This window comes from Setaria viridis, chromosome 7 (assembly GCF_005286985.2).
Source record: "Setaria viridis chromosome 7, Setaria_viridis_v4.0, whole genome shotgun sequence".
NCBI lineage: Eukaryota > Viridiplantae > Streptophyta > Magnoliopsida > Poales > Poaceae > Setaria > Setaria viridis.
This window is the reverse complement of record NC_048269.2, coordinates 19,706,177-19,724,959: the sequence shown is the minus strand read 5'-3', so window position 1 is coordinate 19,724,959 and position 18,783 is coordinate 19,706,177. Positions and strand designations below refer to the sequence as shown.

The 18,783-nt window shown below is 44.0% G+C and overlaps 2 protein-coding genes across 2 annotated transcripts; one reads left to right on the top strand and one right to left on the bottom strand.

The window, feature by feature from the left end:
- Positions 1-8,812: 8,812 nt before the first annotated feature.
- LOC117863094 (NAC domain-containing protein 104) lies at positions 8,813-9,936 on the bottom strand. Its single transcript, XM_034746680.2, has 3 exons — positions 9,666-9,936; positions 9,268-9,563; positions 8,813-9,174 (listed from the first exon to the last, which is right to left on the bottom strand). The coding sequence occupies exons 1-3, from the start codon at positions 9,823-9,825 to the stop codon at positions 9,028-9,030; spliced, it is 603 nt and encodes a 200-aa protein (XP_034602571.1). The 5' UTR covers positions 9,826-9,936; the 3' UTR covers positions 8,813-9,027.
- A 4,810-nt stretch (positions 9,937-14,746) lies between these two features.
- On the top strand, positions 14,747-17,634 carry LOC117862582 (pentatricopeptide repeat-containing protein At3g26540). The gene has a single exon (XM_034746077.2). It carries the CDS (start codon positions 14,801-14,803, stop codon positions 16,940-16,942), a length of 2,142 nt encoding a protein of 713 aa, XP_034601968.1. The 5' UTR covers positions 14,747-14,800; the 3' UTR covers positions 16,943-17,634.
- Positions 17,635-18,783: the final 1,149 nt, after the last annotated feature.

Sequence of the window (18,783 nt, the reverse complement as noted above, 5' to 3'; positions counted from 1 at the left end):
ATATGAAGGAAACAGAAGCTTATTGATGATAGGGACCTTCCTCAGTGAAGTAAACCCAATTATCAAGGGCTGCAAATTTGGACCAAAGCGAGTGTCATCACTTTGGCATCAATGGCACTATACCAAGTTACCAACTAGATTAAAAGAAACAGTAATGACAAAGTCAGGCTACTTGCAAGCTGTAACTAGGACCAGAAGCAGATGCTCTCGGGCTAAGCCTCATACAGTTGTTGGTGAACTGAATGCCTTGCAGAAGACTACTAGTAGTTTCTACTTTCTATCGTCGATCGAAGGCCATGTTCGGTTCGACATGAAAGATTAGACCCGCATTAACTTATCGCTTGTGTTATCACTAGAACATTCTAGAGAAGAATTTCCTGAACAATTTCTACAAGGAATCCTGAACCGTACGTTCTCTGAACACTCGAGTTCCACACCCTGGAATCTCCACTGAACCACTCCTTACTCTTAAGCCGCTATGCGCCTATGCTGGTTTGAGTTTCTTCAACCGATGAAGTTAGGCTTAGGCCATGGAGCAAGAGAAGGGATCAGACATCGCACGTGCAGCGTTGAATAAGGTTGTTTGCGTTCATCCGTAATGGTTTTGGTCCATCGACATATCTTCTTGATCTAACAGCTCATCTCTCTCTTTCTGACGAAACATCTTTCTTCGGAGAACGTCTTTCTGACGGAACATCACTTTCTGCTGCTGAAGTTTGTTGACTGGTTTCTGGCAGCAACGCCATGCGCCGACTGGGCATGGCTCCGTGATCTAGCAAAGCTGTCAAAAAAGAACTGAAGAATTCATTTTTGTCGGAAATAGATCAATACAGTGTCGTTTGGTTTCTGAAGGACCTGAAACTCGAACTAACTGCTGTTCCGGTCCAATTGGTTGGACTGCCACTCCGCCATTATATATTTCTGCCACTGTTGTGATGAAGACACTTCTGAAGTTGAAAATAACTGTTTAGAAGACACATCAAATCCAACAGGCTGTCTAGTTTCAGAACTACTAGTAGTGACACTGCTAGAGACTTGTGGCATTCTCTAGAATAACATAGAAAGTAAACTGTGACCAGCTGAAATTTGGCTTCAGAGTTCAGAAGTCACTGCTAGAGACTTGTAAGATGATCAAGTAAATACATGAGAGGAACAACAACCGTGTCACCTTTCCTATTTCAAGTACGTGTTGCAATTTGCAATGTTCAGAACAAGACAGAAAGGCAGATTTGCATATCAGAAATTCAGTGAAGAATGCCACAATCACAATTCACAGGTAATGGAAAGGACCACAGCATGACATCAAATTTTGAGAAAAAGTTGGTAATTCATGCACATACGCATCCCCGTTTCTTTGGCAAAATCACTCGATTAAACCTGCCAAACATAGAAAGGGAACACATTGATCTAGCTGAAGCAAGATGTTTGCTATTACAAACTACAGATATCTCTAGTGTTCATCATGTGAGAATGAGGCACGGTGATACTCCGGGGATTGGGTGGGCCGTGGGCCTGAGCGGGCCGGCTGGGCCGCCTGATCAGCCGCTGACGGGCCCGCGATAATCCTCTCTACGCCTTCCAAGGGCAGTGGCGTAAGATCGAGGGTACGCCGGCGACGCGCCCCGCCGCCGCAGAGCGACAAGACGTCATGTCCGGCGAGGCCCGCGCCCGACGATCCATAGACAGGTGCAGAGGTGCTCTTCCCCCTTCCCACTTGACTGGCCTGCTTAGCCGTGCGCGAAGGTGTTGGCCTCGTGATTTTGGTCACAGAGGAAATGCAAGCGCTGCGTAGCTACTGGCTGGATTTGCGGTTCCCGTGCAAGATGCTAATTTGGAGGCCTCTCGCATCGGAATTCTCGCGCGGGTGGTGAATCGTGACTCGGCGAAAAAATTGTCGATGCAATTTGGGTCCGGATGTGTAGGGTTGAAGTTTCGATCGATACCTTGCCTGTTGTTTTTTTGTCTGCCATCGTTGTGGTTAGTTTCTGAATGCTAGTACGGGCGTAACTGCATAAGTAAGATCGTAGAAACTTCAGAGGAAACTGTCATGTGCATAAATGCATTGCTTGGTACTTGATGACCATTATTTCTGGACAATGTGATTCTGCACCTCTATTTCTACCACGGGCAATATGGGATTTTGATGGATTTCAAGATATTCATGATCACAGGCATCAGATTTAGGCATTTAGCCTTGTGCTCTGTGTTGCCAGGGATAGCGATAGTGTTGGTGGATTGTTGCATTGTTGTAGGGAAGCTGGGAAACAAAACTTCAACATGATCATGGCTTGGTGCTCAAACAATTCATGCTGAAGCACACAAAGTGAAACCAAACCCCTAAACGGTGGAAATGTAGCACTTTAATTAGTTCTGTCCTGGTGACCTGTTCTTGCTTAATGATGACTTAGCAGTACTATCGATATTCTGCTGTAGCAATCTTTAATCCTTTGTTAGCCACTCATTTTCAGGTGCGGCGAAAAGGCAGGCATTACGATGATATGGCACCACGTAAGTAATGGTTAGTGTCTGATCACCAACAATCCTTTGTCACGTCAAATCATTAGCTTTCATTGGTCCATGCAGAATCAATGCCCCGTCCTTCTAGGGATGGCCTTCTTGTGGTCCTGTGTTACTTGATGCTATGTGACATGATGACTTTGGCAGGATTGAAACGGACTTGGCCTCTAACTGCACTTTCAGGTTATCTCCACCATGGGCATCATTGCTGTTTAGCATCAGAGTAGTACACGCACCCATTCAATTTTGCTTACTCGATGCGTAACTTCGTGTCATCACCTGAGAAAAACAACTAGTACCTGTTGAAAGTAACAGATCCTGACTCATCTGTGAAGTTCTCAGCTATCTATCTTTTTTTGGTAGGTACAGATGGCTTTCAGAGACTGGATGGAAATCTGGAATTTGGTTTTGTCCCCCTAATTTTCTTCTGAAATTGCTTTGCCTATTCATGATAAGGCATATGGACTCGCTTAGGGGATGGTTTTGCATGATAAAGCATGCGCACCATGCGGTCCATGCCACCATATATATTATGCAGCCTTTATGAAGTAACTATGGGAAGGTCAACGGGGTTTGATGCACTTACTAAGCACATATAGTGCGCAAACTAGAATATAGGATAAACAAAATGTGGAACTAATTAACTAGGAAGTCAACCATTCATCCTGTTCTTACTATGATTAGTATTTATATGTACTGTCATTTAAATGTAAACTCAAATCATATTTCTTCTTAACACAAAAAAATATGCAGCTTTCCTTTGTATTCTCGAAACAAGTGATTCCTGATTCTGATACCAGCAATTTCTGTTCTACAGAAGGCGTTGACTAACATAGGAGGACTGTTAAAATGTATTAAAAATGAAATAGGGTATTACTTTTTTTTTAGATTAAGGGTATTACTGGGAAGTGACTTTACGATTACAAGTGTTAATTGAAAATTAGGGGGACAAAACAAGGTTGGAATATTATGAAAATGGAAAAGGGTATTACTGGGAAGTGACTTTACGATTACAAGTGTTAATTGAATTTACTATGATCCTTCTGATTGTTTACTAGAGAAGGAAGAAAATATGAATCTTCAGGCAGAGTATTGCATATAATTTTCTACCATGCAGTTGATTTCATCTTCTGATTTCATTTTTTACTGAATGACTTGAGATTGAAACTTGATCTAACATGTTATTTCTTCTTAAAGGTAGTCCTGAAGAATTACTGGATGTAAGGTGATTTGTGGTTTTTAGCTGCTCGCTCAAAGTTCCAGTTGCTCAGTTATGGTTAGTACCAATCATTTTATTTACTGTTAAGTGCATTTTTTTGTTTGGTTTTTTATCATATACCCCTATTACTGTCACCACAGTTGTACTTATTAGGACTGTTAGGAATAGCACTTGTATTCATAATAGGGGCACTAGGCCCAAATATATACAGGTACAGGATGGGGGAAATATACACAAAACCCCCTAATACAAAAGGAAAAATACCAACAGTACGTATACATCTAACACCCCCCCTCAAACTCATGGTGGGTCAAGAACAATGTGTTTGGAGAGATAAAATCAGTGCTGAACTCGGATCTGTGCCTTTGTAAAGAAATCAGCCAACTGCAACTCTGATGGCATGTACTAAAGAGCAATAACCCCATCCTGAACCTGTGATCGTGCATAAGAAACATCCGCATCAATATGCTTAGTAAGCTCATGCTTCACCGGATCACGGACAATACTGATAGCACCTGTACTGTCAGACAAAAAGAGGAGTCGGTACATAAACTGAAACACCAAAATCCTCAAGCAAACACCGTAACCAAGTCACCTCTACCGTCACAAGCGCCATAGCATGCAACTCAGTCTTAGCACTCGAATGAGAAACTGCTACCTACTTCTTAGTCTTCCAAGCAATAAGGGAACCACCAAGAAAAACACAATAGGAAGAAAGAGATCGATGATCAGAGGGATCACTAGCCCAGGTAGCATCACAGTATGCCTGAAGATGTAAGGAGCTGGAGCGTGAAAAGAATAGACGGCGTGAAAGAGTCCCCCAAAGGTAGCGTAAGACACGAAGAAGATGGCTATAATGAAGATGAGTGGGAGCTGAAACAAACTGACTCAGGATATGCACAACATAGGAGATATCAGGACGAGTAACACCAAGATAAACAAGACTCCCAACAATATGATGATAATGAGTGGGATCCTCAAGAGGCTCACCATTAGTGACTCGAAAATGAACATTAAGTTCCATGGGAGTCTCAACAGTCCAATGATCAGTAAGAGAAGCACGATCAAGAAGATTATGAATATACTTTTCTTGAGACAGATAGAAGCCCTCAAATGTGGAAGAAACCTCAATCCCAAGAAAGAAACGAAGAGAACCAAAATCAGACATAAGAAATTGCTCATTGAGATGGGCCTTGACAAAGGTGATATACTGAGGATCATCTCCAGTAATGATCATATCATCGACATAAAGAAGGAGAAGAGTCCGACCACGTGGTGAAGTATGGACAAAAAGCGCAGGATCATGAGCACTAGCAGAAAAACCAGCAGCAGTGACCACAGAGGCAAAACGCTGAAACCAAGCACGAGGAGCCTGTTTGAGGCCATAAAGCGAGTGACGAAGACGACAACCATACCTCAGGAATAGCATACCTAGGCGGCGGCTGCATATAGACCTCGTCACGCAGCTCACCATTAAGAAAGGTATTCTTGACATCAAACTGAGAGATGGACCACTCACGAACAGAGGCCACAGCAAGAAGAGTGCGAACAATGGTCATGCGAGCAACAGGGGCAAAAGTCTCGTCATAGTCTCGATCATGCTCCTGCTGAAAACCACGAGCAACAAGACGAGCCTTAGCACTCAAGAGAACCATCAGAGCGGGTCTTCACCTTATAAACCCACTTACATGTAATAGGGGGCACATGTGCAGGACGAGGAACAAGATCCCATGTGTGAGTGCGCTCAAGAGCTGCAATCTCCTTAGCCATAGCGTGCTGCCATTCCGGATGAGGAAGAGCATCATGATAAAATGCCAGCTTCGAAAGAACAGTTGCAGCATAAGAAGAAGGAGAATAATAATCAAGACGCCTACGAAGACGATGACTACAACGAAGAAGCTACTCAGGAGAGGAATCCTCTGAAAGAGAGGCCTCAATAGGAGAAGATGGCGTATCGGATGAAGATGGCACATTAGAAGAAGTCTGAACACGACGAGTATAGACATGTGTCACTGGTGGCTTCACAGAAAAATCAGCAGCCACAGTAGGACACTCCAAAGAAGTATGCTCCGAAGAGAGCACATCAGCACGATGGACAGGCGAGGAGACTACAGGAGGAGCCACTGGAGGAGGTACCCGCCGTGATAAAGGTGTGATAGCAATAGAAGTATCAGGTATATCAAGAAGGATAGTGGATCAACCAAAGATGCTGGGGAAACATCAGAAGAAGGATGAGGATAGAAAGGATGAGATTCATCAAATACAACATCTCGAGAAATCCTCATCCTTTAACCAATCGGACCCAACAACGATATCCCTTATGCTCAGAACTATAGCCGAGAAAAACACACTCAGCATACTGAGCAGTCAGCTTCGTGCGCTCACGCGGTGCAAGAAGCACATAGCACACACAGCCAAAGAGACGAAGACTGGAATAGTCAGGCGTCTTATTCGTAAGATGCTCAAAAGGAATCTCACCATGAAGAGCAGAAGAAGGTTGAATGTTAGTCAAATAAGTGGCTGTAGACACAGCCTCAGCCTAAAAATGAGGCAGAATAGAAGAAGCAAGCATAAGAGCACGAGCAGTCTTAAGAAGATGACGATGCTTGCGCTCGGCCACACCATTCTGAGCATGGACACCAGGATAAGAAAATTGAGCAAGAGTGCCTTGCTTAGGGAGAACCTGACTAAGAGCTACAGAAAGATACTCTCCTGCAAAATCAGCACGAAAAACACAAATAGAGGTGTCAAAATGAGTGCAGATCATAGCAGTAAAAGTCTTCCAGATAGATAAGGCCTCACTATGATGTTTCATAAAATAAATCCATGTATGACGAGAAAAATCATCTATGAATATAATATAGTATCGATGGCCCCCTTTAGAGACAAAGGGAGCAGGACCCCAGACATCCGAATGAACAAGATCAAAAGGACGTTGTGACACAGACTCACTAGAATGATAGGGAAGCTAAATCTGCTTGCCCAACCTACAATCCTGACACTGAGCTAAAGACTCATGACCTGAAACCGACCCTAAAAGACCACGACGAATCAAACTAGACATACGAGAGCCACATAGATGACCCAAGCGATAATGCCACTAATCAACGACGAGGTCGACGAAGCAGCCAAAGCGGAGCCAACTAGACTGACGGGCGCAGCGGAAGGAAGACGAAGCCAGTCAAGCTCCCAAAGACGCTGGGAATCACGATGACGAGGGCCAGTACTAGCCAGCTGACCCGTGCAATGATCCTGAATATAACAAAAATCAGGATCAAGAATAACACGACAGTCATGATCAGTGAGTTGGCCAGCGGACATGAGCTGCATGGTCAGATCGGGAACATAAGAAACATCAGGGACATGAAAAGAGTTAGATAGGAGAGTGCCATGTCCTACAACAGGAAGAGAAGAACCATCGGTTGTATGAACAGTGGGAGAACCAGATGGAGAACGTATGGAAAAAAGACAGGTGCAATAAGGAGTCATATGAAACGAAGCACCAGAATCAAGAATCCATGGACAAATACTCGGAGTAGACGTGGAAGGTGGTCCTAGAGTGGAAGACTGAGAAGCAACAGCAGAATCTGTAGGTGCAGAAGGCTGAGTCACAGAACCCGCAGCTCCTGGTGGCATAGAGGAGACAAGGTGACTGAGCAACCTGATGATCTCATGTGTCTTAGAACCAGCAGAACTCCTTTGAGGACCTCCAGAACCAGAACCACCAGTACCACTAGTACCCTGTGAAGAATGACCACCTCGGCGAGACCGAGCCTCACAAGACTGAACCTTTTTCTTCCTGTAACAATATACCTCCACATGGTTATCCTTGCCACACCAGTCACATTTAAGACCTCCACCCCCTCGACTCTCAGAAGAAGGCACCATAGGTGGAGGAACAGCAGGTCGAGTGGAGGAGCTAGCGGCCAAAACTGAAGAGTACCGCAACAATCCAGCAGCAAGAAGGCGAGTCTCCTCATTACGAACAGCAGCAAGAGCCTCCATCAGCGAGACACAAGGATGTCGAGCAAGCAGCTGTGCACGAAGTGGCTCAAACTCATTGCGAAGACGCGTCAAGAAGTCATAGGTGCGGCGAAGCTCAAGGGCCTGCTGCTGACCCTAGTTTGGCTCTGTACCATGTTAGGAATAGCACTTGTATTCTTAATAGAGTACTGGGCCCAAATATATACATGTATAGGAAGGGGGAAATATACACAAAACCCCCCTAATACAAAAGGGAAAATACCAACAGTACATATACATCTAACAAGGACAATGTTAAGGATGCCTTCCAACAGATAACATCATACAAATTTGATTAATACCTTTTATAAACTTGTAGCTTACTGTCTGTTTTGTGCCATTTGTCTGTATGTCAGGAAGCAAACTTCTGATTTATCTCTAGTTGCTCCCCGTCGATATAAAAATGATCAGAAGAGTATACCTCAAATGATATCAAATTTAAGATTTAATCACTGGTATGGCATAGTTATAATTTATTATTTGCTTTGTTTACCGATGTTTTCTCTGGTACATTGAGTTAATCACATTCCAAGGCTAGATTTCTCCCACAACCTTTTTACAAAGGAAAGTTTTTACTGGACGTATGGCAGCCATAATTAATGATCTAAAGCCAGTGCACTATGCACTGCAATCCACCAACAAAGATTTAGTAAGTTTAGTGGCTACCCATGTATTCAGTAACTGGTTTGTCAAATCTTATGAATTCATTGCAGCCCCACTTTCCTATACAGGCAAACCATCTGTATAATACAGACACTCAGAGACGTATATATCACATTTCTATGCTTACTTCATGGATGACATCAGTAGCAATATGCTTGCACAGGCTCCAACCTTGTTTCTTTTCTTTTCTCCGCTATGATTATTGGGCACAAACACTATTTTCTCACATAGAAAGGCGATGCGTTCGGAAGGTAAGCAATGCATCCCTCCAAGCACTCCTATGTCCTAGCCCTAGCTATAAGCTGTTATCTGTTGATTCCATACAGCAATTATACAGAACTTGTGATCCATGATTTGAAGTAACTATGAAAAGTTCTTAAGGAAACAAAGTAACCTTGTAAAGCTATAGTTATATAAAGCTAACTCAAGTCTGTTACATGCTCCTTGTCCTTTGAGGAGAATAATTACATGTGTGGTCTAGATGCAGTGTTTAGGTTCAACACCTATGAAATCATTTGACCTTTTGGAGTAACTTTCCCTGCTAGAATCAACATCAAATGGTATCATAGGTGCACGGCCTACTACCAGTTCTGCTGATAAGGGTTCTAATTATTTGACAAACTGACTTCATCATAGTCGTCAAGGGATAGGAACACCTCATCTAAGCATGAAAGCTCCATGCCCTCCTCGTGGTAGTTCACTTGCGATCCACAGGTTGAATCAAACACTCGGCATATCACCCAGTTAGACTCCTGCAATGATCATGCAAGCATTTTACCTTAATATAATCGTGTGTATATATACAATAATGCTAAATGAAGTAAACAAACATGTATGTAGCTTACCGTGTTTGAGTGACTTTTATTCCTGTGCAACTTCCTGCTTGAACTGGTTGAAGTGCTACTGCCACTCCCCTTCCTTCCATCCAGTAAGTGATACTCGTGCATAATCCAGTTGGTTTCGATCCCCTCAGAGGGCTCTCCAATGGAGAAGATAAGTGTCTTCTTTAGGCCGACGTTACAGCCACCACTTTCTACTATCTCATCAGCACAAATAGAGCTCCAATACCCATTTGGTGTGACCCTACTTTGGGTTGCATGACTGAAGAAGTACCACCGGTTACCTGCTTGAAGTGCTTTGTCTAGAAAAAAGAATTGTTGCTAGCAATCAGGATATGACCATCATACACCAACTAATGATGCTGATAAGAAATATATGATTAGCTAGTTATAGATACACATACCATTCAGTTCCCATGGATTGTAGTGGTTCAGAAGTACTGTTGGGACGATGTCTGGCTGGCATGGAAGCATGGAGGCCTTGCGGCGGAGGAAATGGACGATGAGCTCTTCATCTGAGGGGAAGAAGTGAAACCCTGGAGGAAGGTCAGAAGATCCACCCATGGTGAGGTGAGGTGCAAGCCAGAAGTAGATAGGCTAGAAGCAGGGGGAAGGCTACTATGAGGGAGATGGAGGGAGGAGTGCTTGCTTAATGTGATGGCTTTAGTGCTTAGTGGTACTTATAGGCGTATGTATTTCAGAGAGAGGGAGAGACGTGCATCTCAAGGAGCGTGGAAAGGTTTTGAGGCGGCTGCAGCCTGGTGCTTTGAGAAGCCTGTCAACTGAAGTGTCCCGCTTTCTTGCCCTCTCCAGTTTTTTTAATGGAGGAAACTGATAATGCTCTGCAAAGACGAAAGACTGCTGTTGGATTTGAACAGAGGAGTATATCTTGCCTTGATGATCATCGAGTATATCGCAAATATTTTTTCTATTGGGAAGGATCAATGGCAACCATGAAAGGCCATCGATGAATCCATGCATGCATGCATGGTTCATCATCATGTTCTGCATATTTTATCAGTGAAATGTGATTAGATGAGGAACAGTTCTTTTTCAGCAATGATGCTGTTTTAGGAGCAACTAATCAGGATAACCCCTCCAGAATGCATTATCTTTGACTCATCTTTGATACTATATGACTGTTGTTGCAGGTATAAACATCTATAGTTTTATTTCCAGACTCTTGGATTGTAATAGAACATTGCTTCTGTTCTACTTTAGGTACACTTCAAAACATCATGCCTGCCCGAGGAAACTGTGATGGAACGCAATATAAGGTGATTGGTTTCTTATGCTCGTCCATATCTGAAATCAGGAGATGTGAATGAAAAGCTAGGCGAGATGATAGAATTAGCTCTTGGCATATTTCATTTGCGCGTGCAAGTTATATAAGAAAAAATAATGGTATTGTGGTTAAATTTTAATGTTGATTAGACAGAAGCTCTGACTTGCTTACAGTTGATGTGCGGTGGACATGATGTGGATATATCAATCAATCGTACAGCAAATAGTAACTTGAGATTTGTTTTTAGCGCTGCTATGATACCTATGTGATCCCTGAACAGTCAAGTTCTGGGCCAAGCGAAAGTGCTGCAACTGCAATGCGGTATGCACATTATTAGTGACCCTAAAGAAATTAGTCTAGTGTGCATATCTTTACCATTTTCCTTTGGCAATAGATGATGTTCCATATTCTGGGTATTTTAGTAGTTTATTTTATATATTTTATTTATTAGTTACGTCTTTTTATGATTAAAAGGAGTATATGTTCATCAATAGGTTTAACATTTGAAGATAACTAGCTCACCATGTAACTCTTAATAAGCTACTCGACTTGAGGTTGAGGTTTGGGTACTGTACCCCATTACCCAGGGAGTTGAGCGGTACATGAGCTCTATTCTGTATTATGCTGTAGTCATATGAAAAGCATAGCCGTCTTAGGTTCAACTTCTGGTCACTTCACATACTAAGTTATACATGACCTCCTGCTGATATCTTTCACCAGATTTTGACAGCTTAATTTCTTCGTGAAGCTTAGGGTGCTACCATATCATGTGAACGTAAGAAAGTAATGTCGAGGGCAAATAGGACTGTGGACTTATCATCATCTGCTTTCTAATATTTGCGGCACAAATGGACCATGCAGGTGTCTTGCCGCCCCTATAGTGGATCTTCTTAGTGCTGCTACCACACAAATCCGTCTGTGATGGCTGCCTGCCTGGTGCCTGCCTTCCTCCTCATGTCATGCATGCGTCACAGCCATGACTCTTGACCATTGCTACTATCAATTGTCGCGCATTTCCACCAAAAAGTTGCAGACTTCAGTGGAGTTGTGGGAAAGTACAGAGGGAGCATCACTTGGAGATGAAGCCACTCAAGTTCCATGTGCCCTTTTCAACCATCCATTCTATATCCATTTCGGCAAACTGCTTCGTCAAAAAGAGGCTTGTCAATAATCATTTCGAGTTACCTTCCATGGTCAGTTTTGCAAGGACAGAAACAGGTTTGGCAGAAATTTACCATTACGACAGCGATATACGACTGCGACACTGGGATGTTGAATCTTTTGGTACATACCGCCTTGCTAAGTAAGCGGCAGACCAATTGGTAAAGGACACATATTTTTGGCAGGAAAAGGCTACCCACTGATAGTGAGCACCCGTGTCAGTTTTGTTTTTGAGTTGTTACCCTCCCTTCAATGATATGCTAACCACTGTGTGCTCCCTAACAGTTGGTACGGTGCAGGTGAAGCTTACAAAGGATAACACTTCCTCCTGGTCATCGGAATCTTCCAGTAAGTATACCAATGCAACAACTCGGTTTGATCTGTTCTTCATGTACAAAAGAAGAAAGGTCACGGACAATCATTCATCAGTCACTTGATGGTGCCCGAGCCCATGCACACTGATACCCTGTCTTCTACTTTTCAGCCCCTTCTCTTTAGGGATGGTGTTTTATGCATGCCGTGCCTCTTTACGAGCAGGGCATGCAGGATTAGGGCAGGTCCACTTGATACTGGCTGGGGGCAGCGTGGTGCTGCTGGTGGCAGCAGAGGGTACACGTGGGGTTACCTAACCCCCTGTGAGTGGGGCCCATGTGTCATAGATAGGAGGCTTCCACGGGGCCTGCTGCCCAGATGACGTGCTGATGACGCAGCTCGGCTTCTGCTTCCCTGTGCCACAAGATTAATCGAGGGGCTACCAATTATGCAAGCTCTTCAATGGCAGTATGCCACTATGACTTCTTTTGTTTCTGCTAGGCAAGTCGGCATGTGTCATCTTTCTTCAAGCAGCGGTAAGCCTGCCGCCTGTGCACTAACCTGGAAAGCATACATGCTGATTAGTACCTTAATGATCACTAGATTTAGACCACTTAATACCAACTTCATCCATGAACAACACTGGAATATTTCCATATATCCTTATGATTTGCCCTTCCTCTTCCTGTAGTATGTCTTGCCGACCCTAACACCCTATATGAATTGAGGTGTTTCCTGCTAAGTTTTACCACCCGAAACACACGGAAAAAAAACATGTGTGCAACTGACTTCAATTTCACAATTTGGCTATATTCACATCTATCTAAGAGAGATGGGTAGCCTTGCTTATTTTGGTTGTTGTTATCCTGCAGCCAAATGGGTAGCCTTGCTGTTTACCATCATTGCTCTAGCGTTCTGTTGTTCTGTGGCAAGTTTGACGGCATGCTGTCTGATTACTGCATCCTCTCAAATGATTGATTCTTGTCCTTGCATGTTTCTTTCTTCCTTTCTTTCTCATATGGACTATATATTGAGCTGTACAAGTGTCGCTGTTTTTCTGGTCTTGCCCTCGCTTTTACGCAGAAACAATTCCATGCGCAGGTCACCAACGGAAGCGGAACCAACTGGGACGTCAAGGTTGATTGGCTGAACATGGTGCTGCGTGCCTGCGCCTGCTTGGTCCAAGCATCGACTGAAGGGTCGAGAGAAGAGATCATTGCCTTGCCGACAGACACAGCAGAACGATATCTTCCACAGATACATTCAACGACTCGATTGACGGGCCGAGTAGGGGCCGGATCGGACTAGCAATATGGCACACATGTTGTCGGTCGATCTTGCTGCTATTGGTGGTCAGTCGATCAGCATTGCTGTGGCCATTTTGAGGTCGATTATGTTTTTATTTTTTGCGACAAGAGAGAACTTTATTGATCACTACTCATCATGACACGGTATGCAATCTCGAGCAAACCAATCGTTCCACACAAAGGGGAGCCTGCGCACGCCATGTAGCTGTTTGAGTCCTTCTGTTCTGCCAATTGGGGCTACACACAGTTACCGTTCTCTCTTGAAAGGCCTTGTTTCGATAATCCGGCCTTTGATTTTTTGAATTCTTGATCGTGAGCCTTAAGATGATGGCTAAGCGTTATCAACATATAGCACCTTGTTGGTTGTATCTTCTGGATGTAGGATGCTTATTTTATCATGCACTATCATTGATGACGTGTAAGGTAGTACTAGCTACCGGTGTTTTTTATTTGACACGCCTGCTGCCACGCGTATCAGTTTGTCGATCCTTGTTTCTCTGCCTATCATGACAAGAGATTAAACCCAGGAAAATGACTTGACCAGACTGGCAAATGCCCATTTGACACAAATATGGAATCCTACGAGTGTCGGCTAACCTGGATTGCCATAGGTTAGCATAGTGTGTAGGACTTTCGGAGACCTTCCGCTTGCTGTTTATGTCCAGCCCGAGTTGCCATAACTTCTTTATGTGATTTAGTAATTTTGGAGCGATCTTGCACTTGTTGCTCCGTTGCTGCACATCCTATTGCATTTCTCTCCTAATAACCTGTAGAGTGGTCTAATGGCTTAATCCTTTCTAGGTGTACTGTTTAACCATGACTAGTAGAGTGTACTCAAACACAATGTTGTGCATTAGGCAAAAGGGTGTTTGGATGGTTTCCTTACTGGCCACCGGCATGAAGAGGTATTGTAATTTGATACCGGCAAAAAGAGCATGTAGACCAAACTAAGTATTATTTCCATTCCAAAAATGTAACTTTATTATGAAATGTAAGATTTTTTTTAGTTTTGTCCTAGTCAAGATTCTCAATTTTTGATCAAATTTATAAATGCACTAGCAATATATATTTCATAGTGGATTTAATAAATATATTTGGTACTACAGCTTTTGATGCATTTTACTAAAAACGTGATCAAAGTTAAAAAGAAGTTTGACATATAGCAAACTAAAATCTTATATTTTGTGAAGAAACAACTATTTTAGAACTTGGTGTCTTTGATCCTATCATCTAAACAATGTGGTTTGCCTTTTTTTATAGCACTAATTTTATGTTCATTCAAGTTATTTTACGTAGGAAATTGCAGAACTACCGAAAGTAGTATGATAAGAAAAAATGAAAATAGAGTTCCTTTAGTGTAAGAAGACTGAAAATAGTTTGTGGGCCTGAATTCTGGTTGAAGTCGTAAAGCTCAATTTAAGCCCACGTTCCGCGTCGGATCCGACCACCCTCCTTCCCTCCCCTTCCCGCCACCATGGCGGCCGCCTCCGCCGCCGCCTCAGCCGTGTCCGCAATCTCCAACCACGTTGCCGCCGGGCACCTCTTCGCCGCCATCGACGCCCTCCCCGCGTGCTCTGGCTCCTCCCTGCTCCCGGCCGAGCTTTACGCCTCGCTACTCCGCCTGGCCACCTCCCGCCGCTCCCTCGCCGCCGCCCGCCGCGTCGCCTCCCACCTCGCCTCCTCTTCGTCATCTTCCCCTTCCACCTCGCGCTCATCCACCCCGACCTTCCTCTTCAACCGCGCCATCGAGTCTCTAGCCGCCTGCGGCAGCCTCGCCGACGCGCGGGAGCTGTTCGACGCAATGCCGCGCCGGGACGGCGGTTCTTGGAACGCCATCATCTCCGCCGCGTCCCGCGGCGGGAACCCGGCAGAGGCTTTCTCCCTCTTCTCCGGCATGAACTCTGTTGGCATTCGCCCCAAGGACGTCACACTGGCATCAGTGCTTGCCTGTTGCGCTGAGTGCCTTGACCTGTGTGGTGCACAGCAGCTCCATTGTCATATTGCAAAGAGGGACTTTCAGTCCAACGTGATTCTAGGGACGGCACTGGTTGATGTGTACGGAAAGTGCCTCTTGCTTGCGGATGCAAGGCGGGCATTTGATGGCATCCTACAACCCAATGACATTTCATGGAATGTAATAATTAGGAGATATCTTGTTGCTGGTATGGGTGACATGGCAGTTCAGATGTTCTTCAGGATGGTATGGGCTGGAGTTAGGCCACTGGTTTATACTGTCACACATGCAATCCTTGCTTGCCGAGATAACTGTGCACTTAAAGAAGGGAGGTGCATACATAACTTTGTGCTCCGACATGGGTATGAGCACCATGTACATGTGCGCAGCGCAGCTGTAGATATGTATGCAAAGTGTGGCAACATTGATGCAGCACAAAGGCTCTTCAACTTGGCACCAATGAAGGACGTGGTGATGTCCACTTCAATTGTGTCAGGATTGGCTGCTTGTGGGAGGATTGTTGATGCAAAGTGGGTGTTTGATGGCATGGAACAACACAATTTGGTATCCTGGAATGCTATGTTGACCGGCTATGTCAGGTCCATGGATCTGACTGGTGCTCTAGATTTGTTCCAGCAGATGAGGCAGGAGACTAGGGAGCTTGATGCTGTTACACTTGGATCCGTGCTTAATGCCTGTACAGGCCTGTTTGACCTCGGGAAAGGTGAGGAGCTCCACGCGTTCGCATTCAAGTGTGGTTTGTTCAGTTATCCCTTTTTGATGAATGCACTTGTGAGGATGTATTCCAAATGTGGATGCCTGAGGAGTGCAGAACAGCTTCTTCTATCTGAGATGGGATCAGAGAGAGACAGGTACTCTTGGAACTCACTGATCTCAGGTTATGAACGCCACTCCATGAGTGAAGCAGCTCTGCATGCTCTACGTGAGATGCAATCCGAGGCAAAACCTAGCCAGTCCACGTTCAGCTCTGCACTTGCAGCCTGTGCAAACATATTTCTGCTTAAGCATGGGAAGCAGATTCATGCATACATTATCAGAAACGAGTATGAGGTTGACGATATACTGCGAAGTGCACTGGTTGATATGTATTCCAAGTGTAGGCTGTTTGATTACTCCACCAGGGTCTTTGAGTTGGGATTATCTCAGGACGTTATCCTGTGGAATTCTATGATCTTTGGATGTGCTTACAATAGTAAAGGTGACTATGGGCTTGAACTGTTTGATGAAATGCGGAAGCAGGGGATTAGGCCAGACTCTGTCACTTTCCTTGGTGCTCTGGTTTCATGCATCTGCGAGGGGCATGTTGGGTTGGGGAGGAGTTATTTCACTCTGATGACCGATGAGTATAGCATCGTCCCTCGCATGGAGCACTATGAGTGCATGATCGAACTGTTGGGGAAGCATGGTTACATGGTTGAGCTAGAGGATTTTGTGGATCACATGCCCTTTGAACCAACAACCGCTATGTGGCTCAGGATCTTCGACTGCTGCCGGGAATATGGGAACAAAAAATTAGGGGAGAGGGCTGCGCAGCGCATCAACGAAAGCAAACCTCTGACTCCAGTTAGATTTGTTGAACCCTCTCCTGACTACGAGTGCAGTGGCAGTGATGATGTTGATGATTCCATGTCGTTCTGCTAGGCGGACAAAGCTGGTGAGGATCGAGATTCTCACTGTGAGCCATGAGACTGATTTTTTTCGGTGTCTGAGAAGCTAAACTGGCAATCTATTAGACGTCATAAACTTGAACATGACCCTTTAGCTGCCTGTAAGCTGCTAGGATCACCATTGCTAAGACAGGCATTCAGGTTGAACGCTGAGCTGATATGCTGATTGACTGATACTTGATGTCTATCAAGGTTCCAAATCCTCCTCTGCTGTCTGGTGGGTTTGAATTGGGTGACAATGTAGTTAACAAATGTGCAATCATATAGCACTGAATTTCCGAATTCCAGGCTTCACATTCAGCAACTCATCTGCACCTTGACTGAAGACTACCACCCTCGAGTTGAAGCTTGCTCTACAATGAGAACTCCCGGACAGCAAATGGCAATCCTTCAGAGGTAGGAAGATGCTGTGGCAGTTTTCTTGAGTGTCATTGTTGTTGCATCCTTATATGCAGTTTTTTTTATTTAAAACAAGTACAGTTGGTACCTTGCATCTGGTACCCTGCATGTCAATTGTAAATACATACGCTCCCTTTGTACGTAGTACAAAGAGTAGTTGCTGCCCGAACGCTGAATCTGTGTATGAAGCGAAAAGGATTATAATATGCTATGCAGGATTTAGCTGAAGCCCCAATGCAGTAATGTTAACATGGATGGTTTGTGGCATGGAACATTCTCTCTGCATCCAGTCCATTGTACAAGTATCTCAAAAATAGCAAGTGTGAAACTGTGATGCTTTCATAAGCGCATTTGGAAACTGAGGGTGCGTTTGGTTAGGCTGTGGCTTTTGGAAAAGCTGCTATGAGCTGTGGTCTGTGGAAAAGCAGCAGTGAGTTGTGGGCTGTGGAAAAGCAGTTGTGAGAAAGCAGCTGTGGGAAAAGCAGAAGACCGTTTGGTTAGAGGAGCTGTGAAACTGTAGGCTGTGTAAAAAATACCTGTAATGCCCCTAAAGGTCTGTGAGTGTGTTTATATGCAAATTGCTCGTAACAAAATAATGCGTTCAATAGTTCAAATGTAAACCACTATTTTAGGAAGGAAAAAAATAAATTTTATATGTTTTTCATCCATTAAAGTAATTGGTCTACATAAATAGAACTATATCCATCAAAAAGTTCTATACAAGGATGCCATCCCTCAACATTACTCTCCTCCTCTCGCACTAACCAAAGCATCAGCTATCCTAGTGCGAATGGTATTCATGGTATCCTCATTCTCCACATCGTTACTATCATCTCCTTGTGTTTGTCTCATACCACATGTATGTTGTACCAAGTAATCCTCATCATCATCACATCTCTTGAACTCCTTATTACATAAATTGCTATCACGAATAAAATTATGCAATGCAAGACAAGCCATAATGATATGTTTCTGAGTACGAGGTGAGAAACTTGGCATGTCCTTCAAAATACGTCACTTCTGCTTTAAGACTCCAAAAGACCTTTCAATGACATTACGAAGAGATGAATGCAAAAAATTGAACATCTCGTACTTTCCTTGAGGAGGCCCCGAAAGATGCTGAAATTCTGGTATATGGTATGTGCTTCCTTTGAAAGGCGCAAGATACCCAATTCGGTTTGGGTAACCTGAGTCCACGAGATAATACTTTCCTACAAAATCAAGTTAGTAATACAAATATTGCTAATTTGTTGAAAGAACCATGTATACCTTTAGGAGGCATGGGAAATGAAGGAAAATTTGCCAATGCATGATTGAGGATACGTGTGTCATGTGCAGAATCCGGCAACCGCAAAGGTGAACCTCATATCAAAGTCACAAATAGCTAGCACATTTTGAGATGTATATCCATGACGG

Excerpts from the sequence above, each read along its gene's own strand:
- LOC117863094 (XM_034746680.2), bottom strand. The coding sequence starts at position 9,825 with ATGGGTGGATCTTCTGACCTTCCTCCAGGGTTTCACTTCTTCCCCTCA. Across the intron at positions 9,564-9,665 it reads CAATCCATGGGAACTGAATG|ACAAAGCACTTCAAGCAGGT; the intron begins GTATGTGTATCT and ends TCTTTTTTCTAG. Across the intron at positions 9,175-9,267 it reads ATAAAAGTCACTCAAACACG|GAGTCTAACTGGGTGATATG; the intron begins GTAAGCTACATA and ends TGATCATTGCAG.
- LOC117862582 (XM_034746077.2), top strand. The coding sequence starts at position 14,801 with ATGGCGGCCGCCTCCGCCGCCGCCTCAGCCGTGTCCGCAATCTCCAAC.